We start from the raw sequence: 24,065 nt of genomic DNA, 5'->3' as shown, positions 1-24,065 counted from the left end.
GGGTCTGACTTCAGAGAGCAAATTCACGCGTGTTATTTTCAAAGGTCACAGCAAGCTGTAATAGTAAAGTTAAGGTAGAGCAATCTTCTACAATCCTCCTCATCCTTCATCTATATAGCTTACTGGCCTCCTTCTCCACTCAGGACGATAGGGTAATTTGGGGCAGCATTCATATTGACCTTAAATCACATGTCGATATTTCAAGATGCAGCCACGAAGAAGGGCACGCCTTTTCCAATAACTTCTCTGCTTGGTTTGATGAATGTAAGAGGAGGTGGCTCAACGTTAAGTCTCATCGGATTTCACGTTTGGTAAATACGCAATCAGAAGTATAGAGTACCACTGTATTACTGTGTCCCCAGTCCTGATAAATTAAATAAATAAGCGGACCAAAGATAAGAGTCGCAGGCTCTTCTAATCAGACCACAATTAAGGGAAAATTAGACATGATAGCAGGTAGTGAAGCAAAAAGCTGTGAAATCATTTGGAGCTTTGAGAGCAAAAATAAGCCCAAAGAATTTAAAAAAAAAAAAAAAAAGAGTTTGAACCTCCGTCAGACGTCAGCATATAAATAGAATTTAGAGATATCATCGATCATCTAACTCAAGTGTGTGTGTTTTGAGTTTATTGTTGTTTGTTTTAATGATGCCAGCACAGCGGCATTGGCAAATAAGGCAAAATGTGATGACAGCTATAAAACGGAAACGTAAAATATTGAAATCAATCAATTTTTTTTTGTTTTCATATAACTCTCAGTGAGACACTTATTCATCAGGCATGCCTTCTTCTGCATCAATGAATAGTTATGATTATATAAATAAAGTTGTATTGTATTGTATTACAAGGCCCAATGTTATTTCTACGGCATGAAGTTAGCTAGCTAGCTAAGTCTGCACTTCAGAATTGCATCTTTCCTGGATGCCACAATATAAAAAAACAGCATGGTGTCATTAATTAAATCCCCAAGAGAGATGGTGAAGCCGGGGACGAGCCCGCCTCCCGCCCGACAGCCAATTAGAGCCACAGAAGCCGGTTAGCTTGTGAGATAACTCATGGCTAACAACCTTTTGCTGCGTTGTGGAAAACCCTGTGACGACCCGGTGGGATATATTCCGGACATCGGAGGTTTTAAGTGAATATATTTTTGAGGCTCCAAGATATCGGGATGAGTAGGCACAAGAAAGATGCCAGAAGAAATAGTATCCATTTTTCAGCGGGGTGTCCCCTTGTGCATTCAGTGGACACGACCACAGCGTTTGCGATCCAACAAACTCGCTTGATTAGTCATTATTTTATATACAAGACCAGCGATTCCACACCAGTGTGCTGGGCAACATTAGTAGGAGAAAGGCAGAAAAGCGGCGTTCTAGTGTTAAGGTGTGCGTCGACTTTTTGTGACATTCTTGCTTGGTGGTGTGCAGAGAGATTTTTCAAACTTGAAATATGTGCCTTGGATCAATAAAAGTGAATCACTGTCGTAGGCTATCATTCAGATTTGCCAGGATTTTTAACAACACTCTTCTGTGGAACGACAAATTAAGAAGCAATTTATTTTTCCAGGGCTTTAATGATATTAAAATCTTACTTAAAATCAGTACAGTCAATAAAGTTGCAATGATGAATATAAACACAGAAATGTCGATTCAATCATTTGAATATAACCATGACTTAATCTGAAGGGAGCTCATGGCAATGTGGACTTTAAATCCAGCAAATGTATCAGCCTGATTTACAAAGATTGATTTGAGGTCCAATAACATTGTTGTCGGTCTTATTTCTGCCACGCACATGCCTGTGATTTAAATACATGCCAGGAACAATACACCATTCGCTGGCACGAATGTGTGCCGCTAAATCAGACGTGAAGCTTTAAAGGGACGTCTGTTCATGCTCTTAGTGAAGTCATACCGGTGGTATTCATTACAATTCTATTAAAGTTTGAAATATTGTCCTATCGCAGTAGAATTTCAAGCATTGTAAGCAGAGACATTAGTCGTAACAAGGGTGATAAATAGCATTGCAATCGTGGGAAGTCCATGCTGCGGATGCAGTACTGTGTATGAAACAGAAGTTACACCGCATAGTTACGTCAGTAATGAAGCAACGATTAGCCGCAATGTAAAAAGTACATCTGAAGAAATGACTTTGGCAGTAATTCAATTATTAAAAGCTGAACTGCTGTCAAAGTTGGCATTATCTGCTTGGCAGTTTTTATTACACAAATGTTCATTGCTCGCAAAAGTGACAGCGACAACACGTTTGGATTAATAAGACAACTGTTCTGATTAAGGTGGGAGAAAATGCATAAATTTGGAAGGGTTGAGTAAATTCTGATTCCAGTCTTTGGAGGGGGTTGTAATTACGCTCAAACTATCAAGACTAGAAACTATTAAAAGAGGTGTGACTGGAAGAAGATAAAATCAATGAAATATTTTGTAAAATATTGTACGTAAAAATGACATGAAAAGCAGCCATTATAAACTGCTACAAAGGCGGTGGCGGGTCGTGCATTTCACACGTAGGCCTTCAGTGAAGTCGTACTTAGTCCGACTTGAATAAATCCCCCTCATATCGCCATCATTTGTGACACTACAGCTGGACAAATAATATACAGAAATATACGTGCGCACTACTGAGTGTTGGACGACCTAGCTTCTCTTGAGAGTTCCGTCTTGAAAATGGCCTCGCAAGTGTATCTGCAACTAAATCCACACTTTTCCCTCCTTCGGCCATTGTGGTTTAAAAAAGCAAGAATATATTTAACATTTTCGAACGTCACCAGTTACGACTTTAGGGTGTGTTGATTCCGCATAGTGCTGCCCCCTCACGAGTGAGTATACAATCACCAAACGCGTTAAACACCTTCAACATAAGGCCAGCAAGAAGGCCTTGCTCTCATCAACTTGTGATCTGATTGGCTATCGCAACTGTCTATCAACTCTGAAAGCTCATTGACTTTGAAGGAACAGATGCCCACACAATTGCATCTGAAGGCCTCGGACGAATAGTGCGCGCTAATGGTATCGTGAAATCTGCCCGGCAACACGAGCTAGCTGAATTGAATAAAAACTCTCACTAAAAATACAACACTAGGATATAATATGACATCAATGTGGAGAATATGATCGTGATTTCTTGATTATGTTAGGCCAGCAGAGAAAGCCTTGAAGGCCTTGACGGCTCACCAATGTACAAAGGTAACCTCATTTGGCACAAACGTATTTTCAGAGTATCAGTTGGGTCTGCAGGGTAAATGATGTATTTCGAGCATCAGAGGCATGAATGTATGTGTCAGTCATTACATCACGCTTAAGTCACTGTTACCGAAGCCTGCGTGTTTCCTACCTAATCAGTGCAGCGAAACCATACAGTAATACATCAATTACACATTAAGTCACATCCTTTGCAAAGTGCATTAATCAGAAGGCCTCCAGATACTATAGAAAAGCTATTAATGTAATAGCCGCTCATGTTTTATAGATTACAGTACGTCTAAGCCATTTTTTTTTTTTGAGAACCAGCATCTATGCTATCGTTCACCCATATTAGGAAAAGTGTCACACTTTGCTGACAACTAAGCTTCCTTCTTCCCTTAACGTGGTTCAAGGGATTGCAATGTTTGCTGAGTGCGGTCTTGAATTTCAAAAGACGCGGCACGTGTTGCACTCCTGTAATAAAGCCGGAGCATTTAACACACACATTTATGGTGCCCAATAACCCAGAAGTCTTAATAAAAATGAAAGCTGACATTGGCATGAAGGATCCTCCACACTTGCTGTCTTTAATTTCCAAGATGTTCCATTAAAACAGAAGCACTTCCTCACAAGCAGAGCTTTTATCCTGATTGCTTACAGGAAGAGAGATGGGTTGGGGGGCGGCGAAAAACGACCTTCATTGCCTCCGCAACCAGTCCAGCCAGTGGATACGTACATATATAGAGTATCAATCAAAGTGTTATGTTATCTATGTTTCTCCCAATATTTCTTTAAATTTCATTTTTTTTCTGGGATTTGGAATATTTTGGGTTTGTAAAAATATATTTTATCCAACATTTTTTAAAATTTTTTATTTTTCATTAGGCAAGGAGCCAGTCAGAGTGTGGTCGCGGGCAGGCAGTTTTTTACTATAGAGAAATTGAAGATTTTTGTAATGTACAGTATCTCTATTTTAAAGCAATTTAAAATCTTTATCGTATATAGAAAATCATAGCAACACAACTCTACAAATACACACACATATATATATATATATATACATATATATATAAATACACACGTGATTTATAACTGACTGAAAGAAAAATATGTCGCATACTTTTAGTGATCTGCTCATTAGCATAAAAAAGCATACAAAACAACTCAATTATAATTAGGAGCGCTAGAGGAAAAAGGCACATTTGCATGTTCAATTAGCGGCAGTGCGATGCCAGATAGATAATCCTCATGACTGGCTAATGTCCTTGCATCTGAACTTCTTCAGCTGCCATTTTGTTCTGAAGCCAGAGGAGAAGAAGAAGAAGAACAAGAAGAAGAGGACGCAGATCTCCCTCTGTGGGAACACAACTGTTGATGTACATTTAATAAGCTGGTCAAAAACGCTCTCCTGCCGAGGGAGGCTGAGCTTTTAATGACCGATCCTGCTTCCTGAGTCTCAGACGCGCAGCTTGATTGTTTGGCGCACAGCAGACAGGGAGGCCATCTTATTAATGGTGAAACACTGCACATCCCGCGGACTAGTGAGGGAAAAGAAAGGGCTCGGGACACACAGCGAGGAAGCGTGTGGCCCTAGCACGCTTTTACTGTCTGCGAAGGCAGGGAGACAGATGGGTGCAGTGAAGAGGGGATTAGATGGAAGAGGCAGGGCAGGAACCCGGGTCTGAAAAAAATGCAGCCCTCACGAGAGAATGACCAGGCCAGCCTTCATGCGGGCCAAAAGGGGAGGTGGGGGAGGCTTGTGATGGATGCACCCTATGACTGGAGCCATTGGCACGCCCACATGGAGACGCCAGCAAGGCCAGGCCAGAGGAGCAGGCAATCAAAGAGAGGCCGCAGGGCTAGGATGATATAGGAGGAACCAGCTTATTAAATAGGCTTCAGGAGGTGCATGGAGCATCTCAACTAAGTTGTCATCCTGCCACCAAAAGACTTTGTGTTACATAGAAAGCACGATGTGCAGGCAGCCATGACAGGCTGTGTACAGTGCGAGTGGGATTACTGTCATTAGAAGCATGCACACAGACGCGCAACACACGCACACTCATGCACACACGCAAGGGAGATCCACAACAGTGTGTCATCCCTGATTTACCTCTCTAACCTGGGCCTCATTATACTGCATCTGAGCCACACAAGGAAGAAAGAGAATGCGTGTGAGCGCAACCTGGCAATGAAGGAGTATCCCATGCTGTCACATTGGATCATATTTTATAAGTGCCGGATTCACTTTGACAAAACTGCCTCTACAGCGGCACCTCGATCTACAGTGGATTGCTGAAGGTTGTACAGTTTGGAAATAGGTCAATATTTTTGGGTAAACTACGCCCCTTGAGTGAAATTAGCCGAGACCAAAGAAAAATCTTGATCAATATTGCCTTGAATTTCCCAATGCGTCTGAGCATTTACACACACATACACATACACACGCACACACACACATATAGGGCAGGTGTATACCGGCCCATTTTTTTTGTACTCGTGTGCGTATATTGATGAATCTGAATTAATCCTAAATGACAGCTTGTGCCCGCCTAATTTGCATAAGACGCAGCCAAATTTCCCCCAAAAAGGTCCGTTTCAAGCATTGCACAGAGTGCATGAAGGTTTAAATTTGGAAGAGATAAAAAAAAAACAATAAAAAACAAGAAAAAAAAAGAAAAAGACGGCCTCAAAATGTTCATAACCATCTCAATCTTTATCCTATTGTTAAAGGTTTGTATCGTCAAAAATCTTGCTGAAACACTGACCCTGAAAACATATAATGATGTCAATCATTTTTAATTACAGTAATGACTATAAAAAACACAAAACACGCAGAGAAAAAAAAATCTATAATGGGCCAATCAATAAAAAACACTGTACAGTTGTTGAAATAGATAAGGAATAAAGAAAATTGAAATTCATGCCGGTCGGAGTTATGTCACAAGCAAGCTAGCGGTGACCGGCGTAAGATCCTTTGAACGCTCATTTGTCAACTGTAAATGTCAGCAAATGTTGTTTTATAGCCTGCGTGTGTACTTGATCGATACAAAAACTTAAAACCCCTGGATTAATCAGGAAATGTGAGCGTTTCGCTGGATTTTACGGGTGCACGGTTATCGTAACTGCTGTCACTTGTTGAGCGACAACTGCGGACACACAGACAACAGCGTATTCATTTGGACAGTAAGCACGGTATGTTTTGTTCTCTGTCATTTCTACCTATGGCAGTACAGTTCCAATAAATACTGTGCCGTAATTCTACGTAATGGCGTTTAACATGCCCATTGGCTGGGGAATGCTGGTATTCCAACCGGTGTGTTGATGAAAACAGAGGAGCTAAAGTTTAAAAAAAATGGTATTTGGAAATTCTAATTGGCTTGTAACTTTACTGTAGAGAATCTTCAACTAAATTGGTTGGTGATCAAAACAGTTAATACGCAGGTGATAACTTATTCAACATCAGAGATGATCAAGGTCGTAGTACCTTGTAAAATGTTAACAGCAGAAACTATTATCCTATGTTATGACCTTGCCACATATTTCTCAAATGTCAATAGTCCATTAACAAGTCAATTCATTCTTGATAAAAATATGATTAAAGAACAGAGGTGCTGTTGATTCTCAACTACTTTGTGGTCTTCATTAGAACAACTTAACGTCAGCTATGGGAAGTGGAGTTACATCGACACTATGGCAATCAAAACATCAATTGGCAACAGCTAACACAGTCCACTAACGCTAACCTGTGCATTCAAGAGAAATCTTTGTGTGAACAATTTCTAATTTATCCATACCTCCCAAACACACACTAAATGGCCATCCTGTTAAGTAGCGGCTTTAGCACATGCCATTGCCAAAAACTATACCCCAAATCCAACGACTACAACTTTATCGAACATTATTGTAAAATTATTTTCAGAAGCTAATGCAGGTACCGCTGTTAGCTAACAATAATCTGTGAAAATACTGTGTTTCACTGTTATGACATAATTTTGTTTAAGACTGGCTAGAACACAAATATATTTTCAAAAACGGGCAGATGATGAAAAAAAATTACTTGGTGGTTTAATTTCAGACTTGATGGGTGGGCAGGCAGGGCAGACACAGCAGACAGAACCGTATCAATTTTCCGTCATGTGTCTCATTTGAACACATCCGCTTTGCTCTGTTTTATGTTGGTGACAGTTTGATTCGCATAAGTTATTTCTATTTAATTTATTAGCTAAGATAAAGTTTCAAGAAGAAAAGAAATATATTGCTGCATCCCATTGTGTCTCCTGCTCTAATTTCCATTTCCATTTGGAACTCAACACAGTATTTCTTCCAAACGAGCAGCAGACTGCTAACATGTATAAGAAATCGTTACACAAAAATCCATTATAAGAGGCCACCTGAAAGAAGGTGTGTTTATGCCATTGTATAATTCATTTGATCATGGATTTTCACTCCAACTATGTCGCCATTTTCCAGATGCCTTCTATTCTTGTTTACTGCGCTGTCTTGGAAACAAGAACATTCTGAATATTATGGATGAAGTGAAACGATACGATGGAATTAAAATACATGATTATGAAAGAGCTTACGGAAGAACAGGCTGATGTAACAGACTATTTCATTTTTTTTTTCCAGTAACACATTAGGTATGAATCGGATGAATGCTGTGTTCAAACTGACTGCCATTGGATAAATTAAAGTAAGTCTTGGCTTCCGATTTCTAACTCCCAAGTACCTTTTGAGTTTTTACCGGCTTTTTTCCTCCCCATCAGGGCCAGATACAGTACCATTCTGGAGGGAAAACAAACCCGGTAATATCCCATTTACTAGGAGGCAGGAGATGGTTTCACTGGCAGTATAATAACATGCTACATGAAGCGTAGCATTATAGAGTAGGAATAAAAGCAGCTTTAATAGTAAAAATTGAATCGAGAAGCAGTCCTCACCCATCTCATGAAATTGCCGCAATTATTAATATTCCAATGCAAATTGGAGTGCGGCAAAAATATCACCAATTCTTAGAATGTTTTGGAGATAAAGGGACAGTGTTTACACTCATTTATTGCAACAATGGAAAAAAAAAAGATTCACACTTGTCAGGGAGCAAGAAAAATGTTTGTAAAGGGTTATTTATTTAACGCAATCGATCTACTATATGCCATGTAAATTTTAAGCATCTTGTGCTGCCATTCATGCGTGTCTAAAGTATCTTGTTAGCGGCTGCTTTACAAGCAGAGTAAATGTGTGTATGGATGTCAAATGTGAGGATTTCTCATTTAGAATATTAACCAGCGCATAAACATCGCTTTACAACGGAATGGATGCAAAACAACTCCGTCAACAGGATGAGTGAATATGTGAGTGAAGGTAATAATTCAAGGTTAAGAATGATGCAGTTACTGCGCAGCTCTGCAGGGTATAGCAGGAAGTTGACATTCACGGATGGATCCCACAGTGGTGGCTCGTTAAAGTAAGCCGAAGCCAGAATTTCCTTCCTAATTCAATGATGCATTAGGGAAGCATGTCTATGAGGGATGCTTATTGCGAGTCCAGGTTAAGCACACATGCTGCACTTAGTATAAAATACATAGCCAACAAAAGTAGTATATCATTAAGAGATAGCATTAAGGAAGCCTGAGGATAAACAATATCCAGAGAGCCGTGTGTGTATCACTTAGCAGGACTGAATGGTTCTTCCTAAGTGCATCATGTTGTTAATCTTGTTCACACAAAAAAAAATTATACCCGCAGGTTCATTTCTGACATCTAAAAAGAGGGGTGGAGTGGTGTAGTGGAAGCAAAAGCAGCAAAGCATCACAAGACCCACATGTGGAATTTCCCTGTGGTATTGAACAACACAATAATTGAAACGCAAACACCTGCTCCATACAACATTCGTCATGCTGCAACTTACATTACTCAGTGACTGGCATTCTGCCTATGCCAGATTGTCATAGCAAGCAGCAATATGCACCAGCAGGCAGGAGGGAGCTCCACATCTGCCTCACCCCACCCCACATCCCCACCCCAATTTTGACAGCACCGTATGTACCTTCAGAGTGGTGGGAGAGGGTTAGCAGGCTGACGCAGGAAGCTCCAATGCCAGAACCGAAAACAGTGATGCGGTTGGAGTCTCCTCCGAAGAAGCCGATGTTCTCGCTGATCCACCTTAAAGCCTGGATCTGATCCAGCAGCCCGTAGTTCCCTTTAGCAGCCTGGTCCCCGGTACTGAGGAAGCCTGCAACACATGCCGATAAAGAGATTTGAAAAGCATAAAGAGTAGAGACATTGTTATACTGGAATACTGGGTGCTAAAAATAGACTTTTGCATTAAGTGGGATGTTTTGGACTTGCATGAAATGTGGTCCAGGCACCATACGAACCAAAGTATTGGGATACTGCTCATTTCAACAACATGAAGTGTAGACTTTAACTGCTGCCAAGGCTTCATCACTGACCGATTCAGCAACTTGATCATCACGCATGCTAATGTTAGCATACCATAGCTCTCAATTGTGTAGTATTGTAGTCAGGCACCCATTTTTGCCGCAATTTCAACTCAAATTAAAGTAGAGAGGTGCCATCACTTAAACATCTCAAATCCATTTTACAAATTGACATCAATAGATCTGCTGAAGTGCCCCAAAAAAAGGGTAACATAATTTTTTGTAACGTAATTAGAAAAATAGCACTTCACAGAATTGAACTTGGAGTATTGCGTGTGAAAATCATTGCGGTTATGTTAGTTACTCTTCTGAGAGGATAAATAAAATACACATGAGAAGAGTAAAGTGCACTCTGTCAGCCTGTCTCACCACCACTTGTTTTCAAATAAAAATTCCCTTTTTAAGACGTTGAGATATTGCGAGCATATTTTGATAATAACCTCCCTTCTAGAATAAATGTAACAAAATTTGAACAAACAGTTTTTACTGGCCTCTGATTTCAAAACTAGTTATTCATCAATTTATAGGACAAGTGGTTAAGATGTAATATGAGGCAATCATAGACTTATTTGGGATCACAATTATAACGGCCCTCCGAAGCAAACCATAATTACGATGAGGACTACGACAAAAAATTACTTTGACTCTGTTTTAATGATACATTCAGCTGCTGTGTGTCGTGTGTCGTAATACTTTTGTCCGTACAGTGTATTGGCTGTAAGCGTGTACCGTCAACATGAAAGGTTATCTGCTCACCATCACGCCAGCTGACAGCTATGGTAAAATCATGACTTATTCGATGACAAGGTTGTTGGTAAAATAAGAGTGTGTGAGGACTACATATCATCTGGCACCTTATGGGAAATCAATGTCATGTCTCCCTGGGTGAACACCCATCATCTGATATATCGATCAGTCGAGAGGAAAACCTTCTAGATCGCTGAATAAAAGGGAGCCATGCTCATATTTTTAAGCAAAAACAAGCGCATCTTTTACCTGTATCTTTAGCATACCCCATATAACAGTGTGAACATTCCTTGCAGGTTCTCTCCATGGAAGGTCCCACTGTGTCATCCGCTAAATGATATCTGATTTGGACAGTGACTCTCTCCTGGGCCCATCAGAACTCATACTGTATTATTGCATCGGCCTCTCCCAGCGGCTCTCATGGGCTTGAGCCCTGCCGAATGATGGATAATCGAGAGCCTAGGGAGAAGTTCAAAGGCAGGCGTTCCCTAAAGTCCCGATGGTGGACTCAATGTCCATCAAACGAGAGAACACGCATGCGAGCCGACGACTCTGAGACGTGTGGACACAAAGAAGCGCCCCTCCCTCCGAGGACTGCTAAACACATCACAAGCAGTGAATGCGGCGATGGGTTGCATACCCTTCAGCATTTCTCAGCTTTGTTTTCTATTTCATGGTCGATGCCTCTATGTAATGATGAGGGCTGTTTTTTTTAGCCCTCTGGGATGAAAGAGGAGCACTTTTAAGACATTGCTTTCTCAGAAAAAAAAATATAGAAATCTGTGTTTGAGACATAGGTCAGACAAAGCAATGATCACTTTGGATAAACACAGATTAGAAAGCAGCTGCTCTGGACTCATTAGCTGTTTACGCTATGCCCGAAGAGTGTTTGTCCTAACGACCTTTTATCTTTCCTCCTTGTGTGAATCCACCATGATGGACAGCCTGCCCCGCCTTCAACATCACACCTGCCATCCCCCCGCCCGCCTGTTGGCCGCGACTGAGTGTCATCGGAAAGGCCGAGCCGATCATGGATAGGGTGAAGAGAAAATGGCACAGGCAGCAAAGCAGGAGACAAATGGATCAACAGATGGTCTCCTTCAGACGCATCCCTGAGGATGACAGAGCAGCGTGGCACATGCAGAGAAAGGGAGGGAGCGCCAAGGAGACAGGCGGAGGAATAGAAACAGACAGGCAGAGGAGAGGAGAGGACTCCGATCGAAGAGCGCTTCATTCACTTCTCTTCCTTGCTTGCCATCACCACGAAAGGGCAACAGACTTGTATGACTTTCTCCAGGGCGCTGGTTACAGAGATGACACCATCATGAGAATAAAACGTATACGGTACTGAGATACACTCCCTACGAAATATATTAATAAATGTGTATGCGGCAAGATATTTTAAAGAACGCTCACACTTGGCCAATTCGGTCATACCGTGCCTTGGTGCGATTATGCCTCCTCCTGTTGCTCACTGGTCCACACTCACGCTGCCTGCTGGCCTCAGTCATGGTTCAGTACACCTGTGTATCATCACTCCAGGAGAAAATGTTGGCTTTTCCTGACTTCTTGGCTTAATTCAAGTTGTTCTGTCTACATGGCGGCATCGCGTTATCATTACAAACTGACACTTATTTAACAGGGCTTAAGAGTGGAAACAATTTGGTTGCATGTACGCCGTAAACTTGCAACGGTAAGACAAAAAAAAAAAATAATAATAATAATAAATAAGAGGATGGACTGGTGCAACCCGCTGTTCGGGGGTGGGGATTGTTAGTTAACCGTTTGTGTCGTTATTGACTAAAAAGACAGGCAACTCTCTTTTTTTTTTTTTTAAAGAGTGACCCAATTGAACTGCAACGTTGAACGTAATGCAGTTGGAAATTTGGTGGTACCTAACTTTTGTACTGTTGTACCCAAGAAAAAAAGTTATCATACAGTGGAATTTTGACTTTAGTTTTAGATTTAATTCAAATTAGTGATTTAGTTTTATTTGATTTCTTTCCATCCATCAATTTTTAATTATTAGATATTTGTCAGAGTCACGGGAGCTGGTGCCCATCCCAGCCAGACTTCCGTAAAAAAGCAGACAAAACGCTGGACTGGTTGCCAGGCAATCTTAGGGCACATATTGTTTCTCCATACATGCATGCAGCCATTCATGCGTAAATTCAAACTTTCACTGAGTGGAAACTGAACCGGCAAGAGAAACAATCACATTATCACACAAACGGGTTGGGCACCTGTGAATGTGACACTAGTCAAACAAAAACGTCATTCCTTATCTTCCCAAGACATGTTGAAAAATGTAATCCTTACAAATTTGTGTAAATACGTAGGAGAAGGTACTTATCCCTCTCTGTAGTGAACTAACCAAGATTCAAAAAGTCGGCGATTGGATGAATTTGTTGTGAGGTAACTGGAGCGTCCTGACCGCAACTCCAACAAACACTTTGAGGAAGAGCAATGAGAGAGCGAACGGGTGTGACCCAGCCCCTCTCAAATAACCTCGCATTTATGCCTCAACACTCGCAAATTCTTTCCAATCTGCCTAGATGAAGTTATACCTGCAAAAGTGGAGGCCAACAACATATTTTCTTCCATTGTCACTGTCACAGTAGTAGTTCAAGCAATGTTATTCTCTGCAACTATGTTCCCAAATAAAAAAACTAAATGATCCCATTGGAACTTGGGACAAAAGTAATTAGAAGTCATTAGAGGATGACAAAATATGATCAATCCGAATTGCATATCCATCTGGCAGGATAAACGCTGTCCAATGCTCGATTCAGTGGGGACTCTTTGTTTCACCAGGCTGACGCTATTGCATTTATAAATATTTATAAATACATGTGGCCATTAAAATTTAGAGAGGTGGAAATCCACTATCTGAGACAACAGGACAAGCTGCAGGCACTATTATAAAAATAATTATTGTATAACTGCTGGCAAAGGTTTAATTGGAAAGGTGACAGCGAATATTTTCTTTGGAAAGCAATTAAGATAGCAATGCAATTGTTTTTATGGCTATACAGCTGCTATTTTTAAACAGATACACATTTACTGTCTGATGTGTGTCGCAATTGTCTGGACCTTAAGCGTATCGGCAGCGTATCAACTTTAAAACTTTTAGTCTACTTTTCTAAACTTACATCGTATATAAAAGCAATCAATTTCACACTTGAAATAGATGACAGGGAGGCCCAACTTTTGAATGCGTTGCAGGTTTTCAAATAGGTCTTAAACACCATTAAATGTGTGCAGCTCTCACGAGAAAGTGTGATTCGGCTTTTTTTGAACAATTTAATCAAAATCAACAAACGGTATAACAATACCATAGCTAATAGTTGATGGGATACATTTTATTCTTGTCATATTCTTGTCTAAAAAAAAAAAAATTAAAAATGGGTTTTAACATGGGAAAGGCACATGCTCCAAAGTTGAACTGTACTAGAAAGACAAATCCAGACAAAAAAAATTATGTCAGGCCTTATTAATAATTTATACTTAAGTCCAGAATTCACGTACACTACGTGATATAAACTCTTCTGTCTTATAAGCATCCTTATCTTAAGGCCAGCTAGTGAACAACTTGAAATATAACGAAATAAAGATGGCAGATTACAATATTTGACCTCTCTTTGTCAGATGGATGAGAGATTAGATTAGAGTTTCTTATTTACCGTAAACAAACAGCATGGATCACCATCAGGCTCTGTGTTCTCAGTCTCAGCATGTCAGAGCATGTCTGAACTGATAACAGGATGATCTTGTGACGCGACCATGTCTCATGCTGCTCTATGGTATTTTCTTGCCGTGGCACGGTCATGGTCACGGATTGAGCCCTGATCTCAGCCTGAGAAGCAGAGCTGAGCTCTGACCAGGTCTCCGCCCGCCCAGCACACACCTGTCACATTGCATCGAGCTTGTCGGGGAACAACGACGTGTACAGTTTCACATGCACCGTGAGGGTCGATTAAGGTAGGCAGCGTGGCTTCGCGATAACGTCACCGTGGAGCAAGGCTGCCGATGCCACCGGCGTATCATCTATAGCGGCTTTCCGTTTACATTTCATCACCTAGAAAAGGTTTATTTTTCCAAGCGTGCCGGCACATAATGCATTTTGCGCTGTGATCTTTTATCAATAACCCGGCGCCACTATCTCAATAAAAACACGATGTGTCTTTCTCTCGCCTGAGCTGTGGCTGTGATTTCCTTTACCCTTTCCTCACCGCATACATATTGCTCTATTGATTATGATTTAAATGTCTGTTTCCATATTGCGGGCTATAACTCACGCTATAGCGGAAAGAGGTGACGATAATGATCGCTCCGACCCCGGACATCTCTCTTAGCCTGATCTTCCGGATAATGGAATGTGTGTGAAGTAATGGCGGCGGGTGAGGAGGGGGCAAAGATGGGTGAGGGGAAGGGCAAAAGTATCTTATTGAGCTGTAGAGTGAGTTTACACAGGGACAGATGGAGGGAGCTGATAGGGTAGGAGGAGAGTAAAAGAGTAGTGGAGGTTGGGGGGAAAAAACAGTGATGATGTAAAGGAAAGCAAGTTTTGTAGCTTTTAGTGTGAGTCATTCCATTTTCTTCTGCCGTTTTCCACATCTATCCGTCTCTCATCCTCCATCTCTTTGGGGGTGCTGGTTAACAAGGCAGTCTGTGTCCAAACTCTTCCTCGGCACTCCACACCCTCTCCCACCCTCCACATCTCCCTCTTGCACTCTCTCACTCGCTCTGTCCCCCCCCCCCCTCTTCTCTTCTCTGGGGAAATAAAGGCCCACACAGTCACAGCCTTGACAGCCTCCCTTAAGAATCCTGCACTACAAAAGACCTCCAACTTCCCCCCCAGCCAGGCCCGAGCTGAATGGGAGCCTCTGGGGTGTGGATGGGAAGCACAGGAGGGAAGGGGCCACATAAAGGGTCTGTGTGTCAAGCTCACGACAAGCAAAATCAGAAATCTAGTGGCACATTATTCATAGAGAGAGTCATCCCATTGGGAACTCCAATCTTTTGTGAAGGTTCAGGTTTTCTGAAACTCGGGTGAGAGGGAGGGGCGTGAATGTAGGTGACTGCCACTCGGATCGACTCCTGTTTACAGCTCCATGCCCAACGGCACGGTTGGAGTCAAAACCAACTGATCTGAGCGCTAAGGGATGGAGAGAGAAGGGCATACAAGCACAAGGAAGCCTCTTTATGGCTTCCTGAACACGGAAGCCCATTTACATAACATCACAGTCTTTTCTTCCGGTGGAGGAGAAAGTAATTGGAAAAAGGCAGACACGGTCGTAGATTACAATTATGTACGAGTATAATTGGTTAAAATTATGTTTTACACTCACTGGATATTTCATCAGATAAGACTGCACAGAGCAATGAATTATCAGTCTTCACCGAAATGATAACAGTCACCTTTGATTGACACTGTCCAAGATCCATGATATAGCGCAGGAACCAACTGCCATGCATCATACTGAGCAACATCATTCCAACAGGAACCAATAATACAAATTGTGTTTCATGAAAACCTCACTGACATTTGTTTGCCAAGTAAGATTTTTTTGCACTTCTTCAAGGGTGGACCTCTTGAACTGGGCTGATGTAGCCAATGTCGTGGCTAACGCAGCACTGGCCTTTGTTTGTGCTGTTTAGCTTTTCAATTCAAATGTACGGGAAAGTGGAAATCAGTTGGAAGGCGACATGCAAACATTAACAAATAACACCGCAGAAAAGGAGGATCTCCTTTACTGTTCCTCCTTCACTGGTACTCAGCACAAACCCTGGCACCATTTAAAGTGCCTCTGATTAAATGAAGACCGTCATCATCAAGAGAAGAATGGTGAAAACCACAAGAGTTCGCATGAGGGGCGCATTTACGTGCAGGGCCACGCAGATGATGCGTTTGGAGCAATGGGACGCGGAGCGAGGCACCAAAAATTTGCCTATTTGTGCTTTTGGCGCGGTTAAAAAAAATGGAACCGACTTTGTGTGTCACGACGTGACAGCTAATCAGCGCCGGGATGTACTACGTCACATTCAGCGTCATGTACACTTGCAGCGTTGATCATGAGCTTCTATTTTCCGCCGCCTTCGCTGTTGTTTGCATATACTGTACCGGATAAGACCCGTCACTAAACACGGAAACACAATTTTTACTTGTGCTGTACTTGTCTCCCTCACTGGCTACGCATCTTCTTACAAGCATTTTCCCCCACTACCTCACACTTTCTACATGCTTTGAACACAGACAGTTACTTGTCACAGACAGTCAAATGCTTTTACATTGAGGAGGACGCAGCATCTCACAGCTGGTGCGGAGGCGGGCCTGCACACTCCCGCCAAGGGAGAGAAAAAGACTGGTGTTGAAGAGGCACAACCGTGAGGTTAAGCAGCTCTTTGGTTTCACTTGCAAGAAAACAGCTCATTGGGAGACATTTCACAATTTGCCCACTCCCTTTTGGAAAGGGTTCTTATATTCAAGATCATATTTTTTTTTTTTGTACCTCCTCCCTGTAACAGAGCAACAGTGTCGGTCCGCGTGTTTGTGTGGATTTAAGTTCAAACGCCTGGCATGAAAAGTGTGCAAATCTGACCGATGAAGTTGGGTGGCGAGAAGGTTTAACAACATCGTGCACTCAGCGTGCACTAATTCAGTGTGATACCACCGAGGAGATCAGAGTCGGGCTTATCAAAGCATGTCAGGGGAGTAGCAATGGAGAGAAAAGTCATCATTTCCAAGATCTTCAAAGCCCACCTCCTCCTCCCAACAGGTTGTTGCCACAGACCATAATAAGCTTTGTATTGCGTGATCCACATCAGAACTTAGAGAGAAGTTGACTGAACTATAGTTGAACTTCAAGTGCTGTAAAATAATTTTCCCTCATTACTCCTTTGTATTTCTCAATTAAAAAATGAAAGAAAAATTCTAATGTGCGTGGTAGATCAGCAACCCACGATGTGAACGTGTTCTCACAGTTTAGCACAGCACCTTGGAATTAGTCTTGTTATTTGTCTTCTGAAAACAAACTCCACAATACAGCTTGGCTACAGGAATGGGCACGGTGTGCAGGTTTTGATTTGTCTCCAAATTAGTTGCAGAGGATGCGCCGATTTATTCTGCAGAATGTTTCAAGACATCAACGATGCTGCTCTCACTGTAAGCAGCACAAGTGACAAAAATTCTCTAAAAGGTGAATGCCCCTGAGGTCGTTAAATCGAAACAAAATTCATCCATCTTCGGGTGGAAAAGACAACTTGCACCGGACCTCAAGAGCCTTAGTGCATGTGACATTGATTGGCATTTTGGACTGGAATGCGAAATAGAAAATGTTATAGAAAGGGAAAACTGTTGCCTAGTGGGTCTGCCTTGCAGTCCAGATGTGCTTGCTTCTAATCTCTGCTCAGGTCTTCCTCTGTGAAGTTCTTCCTGTGATCGTGATGGATTTTTTTTCATCAGATCATGTTTCACAGGACCCTTTAGTGAAACTAGGGATTTGTTTCAAAGTACAATGTACATCTTGAAGATAATTAATAAAATTATTTGAGTACTCATTTGTGGTAAACTGTTACTCGCCATTTCAGTTAATTTTTTTTCCGCTCTTTCTGCTATTCTTCTGGTATCTACTGTTTATGTGTTTTAATTTGTGTTCGAATATCCCGCTAATTTGTATTACACCATATGGAAAGCGCTTTGTTACAGCTCCAGCTGCGCTATATAAATAAAGTTGTATTGTAATGTATTGCATTGTATTTTTTAGCAATGGCCACGTGACACACTTTGGAGGCATGAGTCCGCCCTTCCTGACTATATAGAGTAAGAATTGAGCAACTTTGTTCGCATTGGTGGTTAGCCGGTCATTGTGAGTTACTTTATTCTAATTACTTAGCCCGTTTCTGCTTCAACAGTAGCGTGCAGTTCGCTAGCTAGCTATACCTACACACTGAAAAATGTATCTTTCAGAGATGCCACAATTCACACAAATAATCCAAAGTTTTATATATTTTGTGTTTTGCAGGTTGCCATAACATGTTGAAATGCTAAGCAGTTTGTGGCATATAAACAGCAGGAAGTAGGCTATGTGCTCCAAAGTCATGTAGTGTACGCCACAGGCTGAATGACGAGTGCTGCTGGGTTCAATCAACGGTTGACGGTCCCTGAACCCTGAACTGTCTCTATTATGTGGACCCAAACACAGAGACAACACCCAGCAAGCAGGTGACGCCACTGATGGGCACAACGCTCAGCTACTTGGCGAGAGGAGCCACCATACACATTGTCATTTGTTATCAAAGATACTTGCTTTTATGGTTATTGTTTACCGTGGTTAAGCTTGTTTTACACCGTCCTTATTTTAAAATGATTCTTGAATTGATTGTGTGCAACCTGACCAGTTCCAGTGTAATACCTTTCAGTTTGGGCTGACACAATTATCGTGGTATCCACTTAACTACATGTTGATTATAGAGGTGTCCCTCATATATTGGTCACATCTGAGAAGAGAGGAGGAAGGCACTGCCTTTATATCCACGGGTCACCATGACCTCACTAATAAAGTAATAAAATAGAATTACGAACTATCTGACAGTGTCCACTAAAACTGTAAATTCACAAGCTTCGTAAAGATAGAATTAATGGCGCCTCTTCTGTGTTGATTGATTACATCGTGCAGGTACATTTAATGAAATTGTAAGCAAGTGTATAAAATCTGAATAGACCCAACAAAGAGCAAAGATTCTGCATGTGTGTGTGTGTGTGTGAGAGACTTTTGGCCATCAAACTCCGGCCATCTGTGTATGCTGGTAAATGGGGGAGCCATCGCATATAAGCGACCGGGATGGCATCCAACACTGTTTGTTTGCATTGGTGCATGTGTGTTGCCGTGGCAGTGAAAGGGGATGAGGGTGTGTATCCAAGGCAGCGAGGGAGGCATAGATATTAATCACATGGAGGAGCATGGCTGTGTGCTGCTGGGCGTAGATGGATGGGGTGTGAGTCCAGTGATGTCATCCTGACAAATGGACCGGCCATGTTGGCTGAGACTCGCACATCGCCTCTCATTTCAATTAGTTCTTCACACGGAAACACACCTGACGCACAATGTGCAGGTTATACATGTGGAGAATATGTGCACCGGGGCCAAAAAACTGGGTTATAATCGTTCTGGCTTTTGCATTTCAGCTTTATTTTTTCACTTTGACTTTTGATTTATAGGAATTCAGTTAGTTTTGATTTACTTTGGAAGCAAGTTTTTTTTCATTTTTATTTCATTTTATTTTATTCTTTCAAAAATGCTTCCTTTTAGTTGAGTTTTTATTAGTTTTATTTTTTTGTTGTTTTTATTTTAATATATGGAATATTTGTCAAGTGCAAGATTAAAAACCGGACAAATGGACAAAAATGTAATTTCCTCAATTTTTGTTTGTTACTTTTACTTAATTAGTTTTGGTTAACTATAAATACCTTGCCACAACTGCCCGACAACGAAACCCCCCCTTCCCCCAAACACTGCTCTCTAACCACATACAATCATCTGTAAGGCTCGCTTAGTACCTTTAATCAATCTAACTAACCTGTGACAGCACTTTTGCTTTCACTCTCATGAGTTACTCCCAAGTGACTCTTCCTTCCTATTGTTTGGAGAAAAAAAATAAATAAATAAATAAACGAAAATCGAAACCAGGAGGAGAGTCTTGGTGTGTTTACAAACCTACAACCAGTCAATGGCTGTGTATTTCCCACAATTTCAATTTGATAAAGTGCTGGAATGATGGCACAGGGAGCCGACATTTGAGCCAGTGGTAATAGCACGTATTTACTGTGAAATACGGCGCAGGATCTCTGGCCGCAATCACGTTGCGTGCAGACAAAACTCAGGTTAAAAAAGGTCCGACCTTCCCTTTGGTCAGTTCCACAGAGCTTGACACCATCAAATAACAGAGTCCGGGTTGAAGTTGCAGTGTCACCTACAAAAGACGCTTACACCCTCCTCCCAAAGGTCTGCTGCAACAAAGCAGAGGAGCTAAACCTCATTTCAACCCCCCTGACTCTTTCGTCTTGACTTTAACATCAGCCGGCTTAAATGCATGTTGGACTTTCCTCCTCACGGTCAATGTTAAAGTACCTTTCAATCAAAATCTGAACTTTCTAGAGTTTTACTTCCCCCACTCATTCTTCTCCAAATGACTACTGCGACCCTCTACCTCTTGACTGTACAAGAGGACCAATTTAGTGGAAGACAGTGCAGGCTGGGCAATTTGCGGCTGAACTTTGCTACGGCAGGGAAGACTGCAGCTTTCCTCCAGAGATTGGATCAGGGTCTCTTGGGGCCTCAGCTCCACTTCCGATTGAGCATTCGTGCCTGTGACGCAATCAGGAGATTAATACCAACTCGATAGACTTGAGAAGGTGGGGATGGAAGGCTTCATCTAGCCAAAGCTTTAATTAATAAGGCTGCTTTACATCTGCATTTTGCACATAAAAGGCAGGGTTAGCACAGATGACCCCTGATCGGGTCATCCACCAACCTCAAACACTGATGAGCAGAATGATGCCTTTCACCCTACGGTCTTGGACGACACACGTCTCACTATCTAGCAAAGGTGTGGTCAAACTACGGCCCGGGGGCCACATGCGGCCCATTAAACGTTTTAATCTGGCCCGCCGAAATTAATTAAAATTAAATGAATAAACCTTGTCAATGCTTTATTTTCTAAATACTGTGTTTTTTCAAAGACATATATATTGTTGGAATCCTTTTGTTCACTTTCATTTATAATTAAATGCATTTATTCTCTCCAATGAGGTGAGGTTACCAAAACACTCCATCCACCTGCTCCTGGTTCAACCCCTCTGTCAAATTTTAGAACCCATTGTGGCTCCCCCAATCAAAAGTTTTGCCCACCCCTGATCTAGCCGATAGCAAAGTACATTCGCATCAGTTCTAGTTCGGTCCACACAGTTTAAAGTGAGATCTTTGGGAAGGTCGAGCTAAATGCAAGATGGTTTGCCAGAATATTGATGTCAGAGCAGAATGTTGAATCCTCTGTTGTAACTACATTACGGCGCTAGATTACAAGATCAACATTAGTCAGGAACGAACTGTGTGGTAAAACGCCAACGCGACTCCACTCCTGATGTCACTCACTAGGCCATATTGTCGTTTTAAGGTATTTTTGTATTGTTGTTTCAAAGCCTCCTGAAAATCTAAAACTGAAGTATGCCTTGCTTTATATACGTGTCACAGAAGGGGAATACTCTTCTTTAAATGCTGACAAAAATACTTGTGAAATTTGTCAGCATCTACTGTGATGCCACACCTCAAACATACTGACATCAATTCCTGTCGTATCGCCCGGGCGATACCACACGTCTCCCTATTTCATGTCGTTACTTTGAATGTAAGCTTTGGGGTTATGCGGCTCACTAAAAATACTGATCGACAAATAAGATTTTTCATATGGCGATTATGTCAGTTGGATATAAAAACGCTGCCGTACAAACTCAAAATTCAAGTTAGGATCATGTGTAGAATGGATTTACTTTACGGTGCGGGTGTGCTTGGCAAGCTTGGCCTTACATATTCCTTTGTTGTCGAAACGGTGCTGTTCTTGCACCCCGAGAACAGGGAAGGCATGAAAAATGAATGAAAGGCCTTTGAAATTGTGCAAACGATTACCATAACACTTTTACAGCAGAGGTAGCTCGACTGTTGCATAGCGGTGCCTGCAACACAATGCGCATGCAGCATTGTACCCATGTCTTACAAAAGATGTCATTATTTTTTTTTTTCTTCCCGTCCAATTGATATTGAAGTCCCGTTTCCAGGGGAGGTCTCAACTTTCAAACAGCTTGGGAGTGATTCCTTTTTCCTTTCGCTGCTTCCACTGCTCTCCCTTTTAATCTAGCCACATAAAAAAAAGAAAAACTTGGTTCCAACAACAACAACAGTAAAAAGGTTAGATCTCGCTTTCTGTTTCATCTTAGCTTTCCCGCAGTCCCCAGAGATGTCGGTTGCCTGTGCGCGTCCTCAGCGCTTGGCGATGGGAGATTGTGCCAGTCCTCTGTTTGTTTGTCTTTCTTCCATCTCCTCATCGCCCTGAAATCTGCCCGACACCTCGGCAGCATTGCTTCAGCCCCAAAGTTTGATAAACCGTGAGATGAAGGCCACTGTGGTGTGTTGTGAGCCACACTCTATCGGTTGGCCAGACCCCGTACAGACAGCAGAATAGGATGGAGGGATGAAAAATGTACTTAGCAAGCTATGATGCTTGGAGACTGCCTTTGAGCTTGTCACAAAATCAAAATTCTGGTTTTAGCCTAAGGATTAATTTCCAGAAAGAATTGTGTACACGTAGAATATTGTGGATGTTTTTATTTATTTGGTTTAGCCGTCTAGCCTTTTCTTCTCTTAATTTGTGAGCAACCAAAAAACACATTTTCCAACGTTATGTGGATGACAGTCAAACTACCTTTTTACTGTAAAATGTATAATTTAATCTAAGTTAACAGAATGTCATTTTACAATAAAATGACATGTCACTTAAATAAAAATCTATTATGGTAAATGAAGGACTTGCTATGCAATAAATATCCATAATCTGCTGTATGTTGAATTTTAATTAGAGTCTTACAAGGAATTATGTATTTTTAAAAAAAAAAACTATTATGGACACTCTAACCATTTAGTCTCTTGCAGAAGTGGGCGCATCAGTAAATTTTCATTCGTCATTCGTCAGCAGCCTGGGCAGCCGTCATCGTCAGTCTGTCATTATTTCAACCCAAACCACACTGTAATCGGCAGGCAGTCAGTCCATCCTCTTCATTTTAACCACACTTTCATCTTCCCTTCCAACAGTAAATTTCACCAGTCAACCGTCAAAAAAAACAAACAAAAAAAAAAAAACGTCATAGTCCAACAGGTGAAAAAAAATCTATTTGATTAAAATAGTAATTGGAGTGAAGCATACATCACTGTATCTACATCAAACGGTGTCTGCCCAAAAAGCTCGACAAAACCTCACTTATTTGCCAACTTAATCTATTAAAGTGTTAAGTACAGCGGGAGCCGGCAGGTGGCTCACTCTTGCTGTTTTAACCCCTGAAATACCCCAAAAGGTTTTAATTTAAAGTCTAAAATTACTTATCTTAACCAAAATCTCATTGTCACAATGTAGACAAAGATGTCTAGTTAGTCCTTGTGGAAACCGAAACCAAGTTGCCACAGTAGCATAGAGCTCTTTGTTGCAGACCCCCACCTACTGTACAGGAAGACCAAAGCGTTTACACATATAATAATAATAATAATAAATTAGGCATGGCAGTCCACTCGAGCAAGCAACGCTGTATTCAACCAGCCGCGAACAAACACGTACGACAAAGGTTGGGTTCAGGGTGATGCACGCCCACCATGTTGAAAGAGTGGACTCACTATTGTTTAGGAGTGTTTCTCTGCAGGATTTGCACATGTACATTTTCAAGAAAAACGCTTGAACATTTTTTAAGGATTTTCCACTTTTTGTAAATATGCAACCATTTTTGCATATTGTATGTGATTATATGGATTTGGCTGGTGATAATACACCATACTCACTATAATTACATTAATTATACATGCCCAATCAAAATGCTCAGTAGACATAATAGATACCTATTAGGTGATTTAAATATAACTTT

General features: G+C 41.4%; 1 protein-coding gene across 4 annotated transcripts in view; it reads right to left on the bottom strand.

Annotated features, from left to right (window-relative positions):
* Nucleotides 1–24,065, bottom strand: part of nlgn3a (neuroligin 3a) — a 215,537-nt gene that overhangs the window by 43,936 nt on the left and 147,536 nt on the right. For all 4 annotated transcript variants that reach the window (XM_088293270.1, XM_088293268.1, XM_088293271.1 and 1 more), the window contains one exon: nt 9,244–9,429. In XM_088293270.1, the coding sequence (XP_088149396.1) occupies nt 9,244–9,429 (186 nt within the window). The remainder of the gene's footprint in view (nt 1–9,243; nt 9,430–24,065) is intronic.

Source organism: Idiotropiscis lumnitzeri, chromosome 4 (assembly GCF_059441095.1).
Source record: "Idiotropiscis lumnitzeri isolate Australia: NSW breed Sydney's pygmy pipehorse chromosome 4, RoL_Ilum_1.0, whole genome shotgun sequence".
NCBI lineage: Eukaryota > Metazoa > Chordata > Actinopteri > Syngnathiformes > Syngnathidae > Idiotropiscis > Idiotropiscis lumnitzeri.
This window is presented reverse-complemented; position numbering and strand designations above follow the sequence as displayed.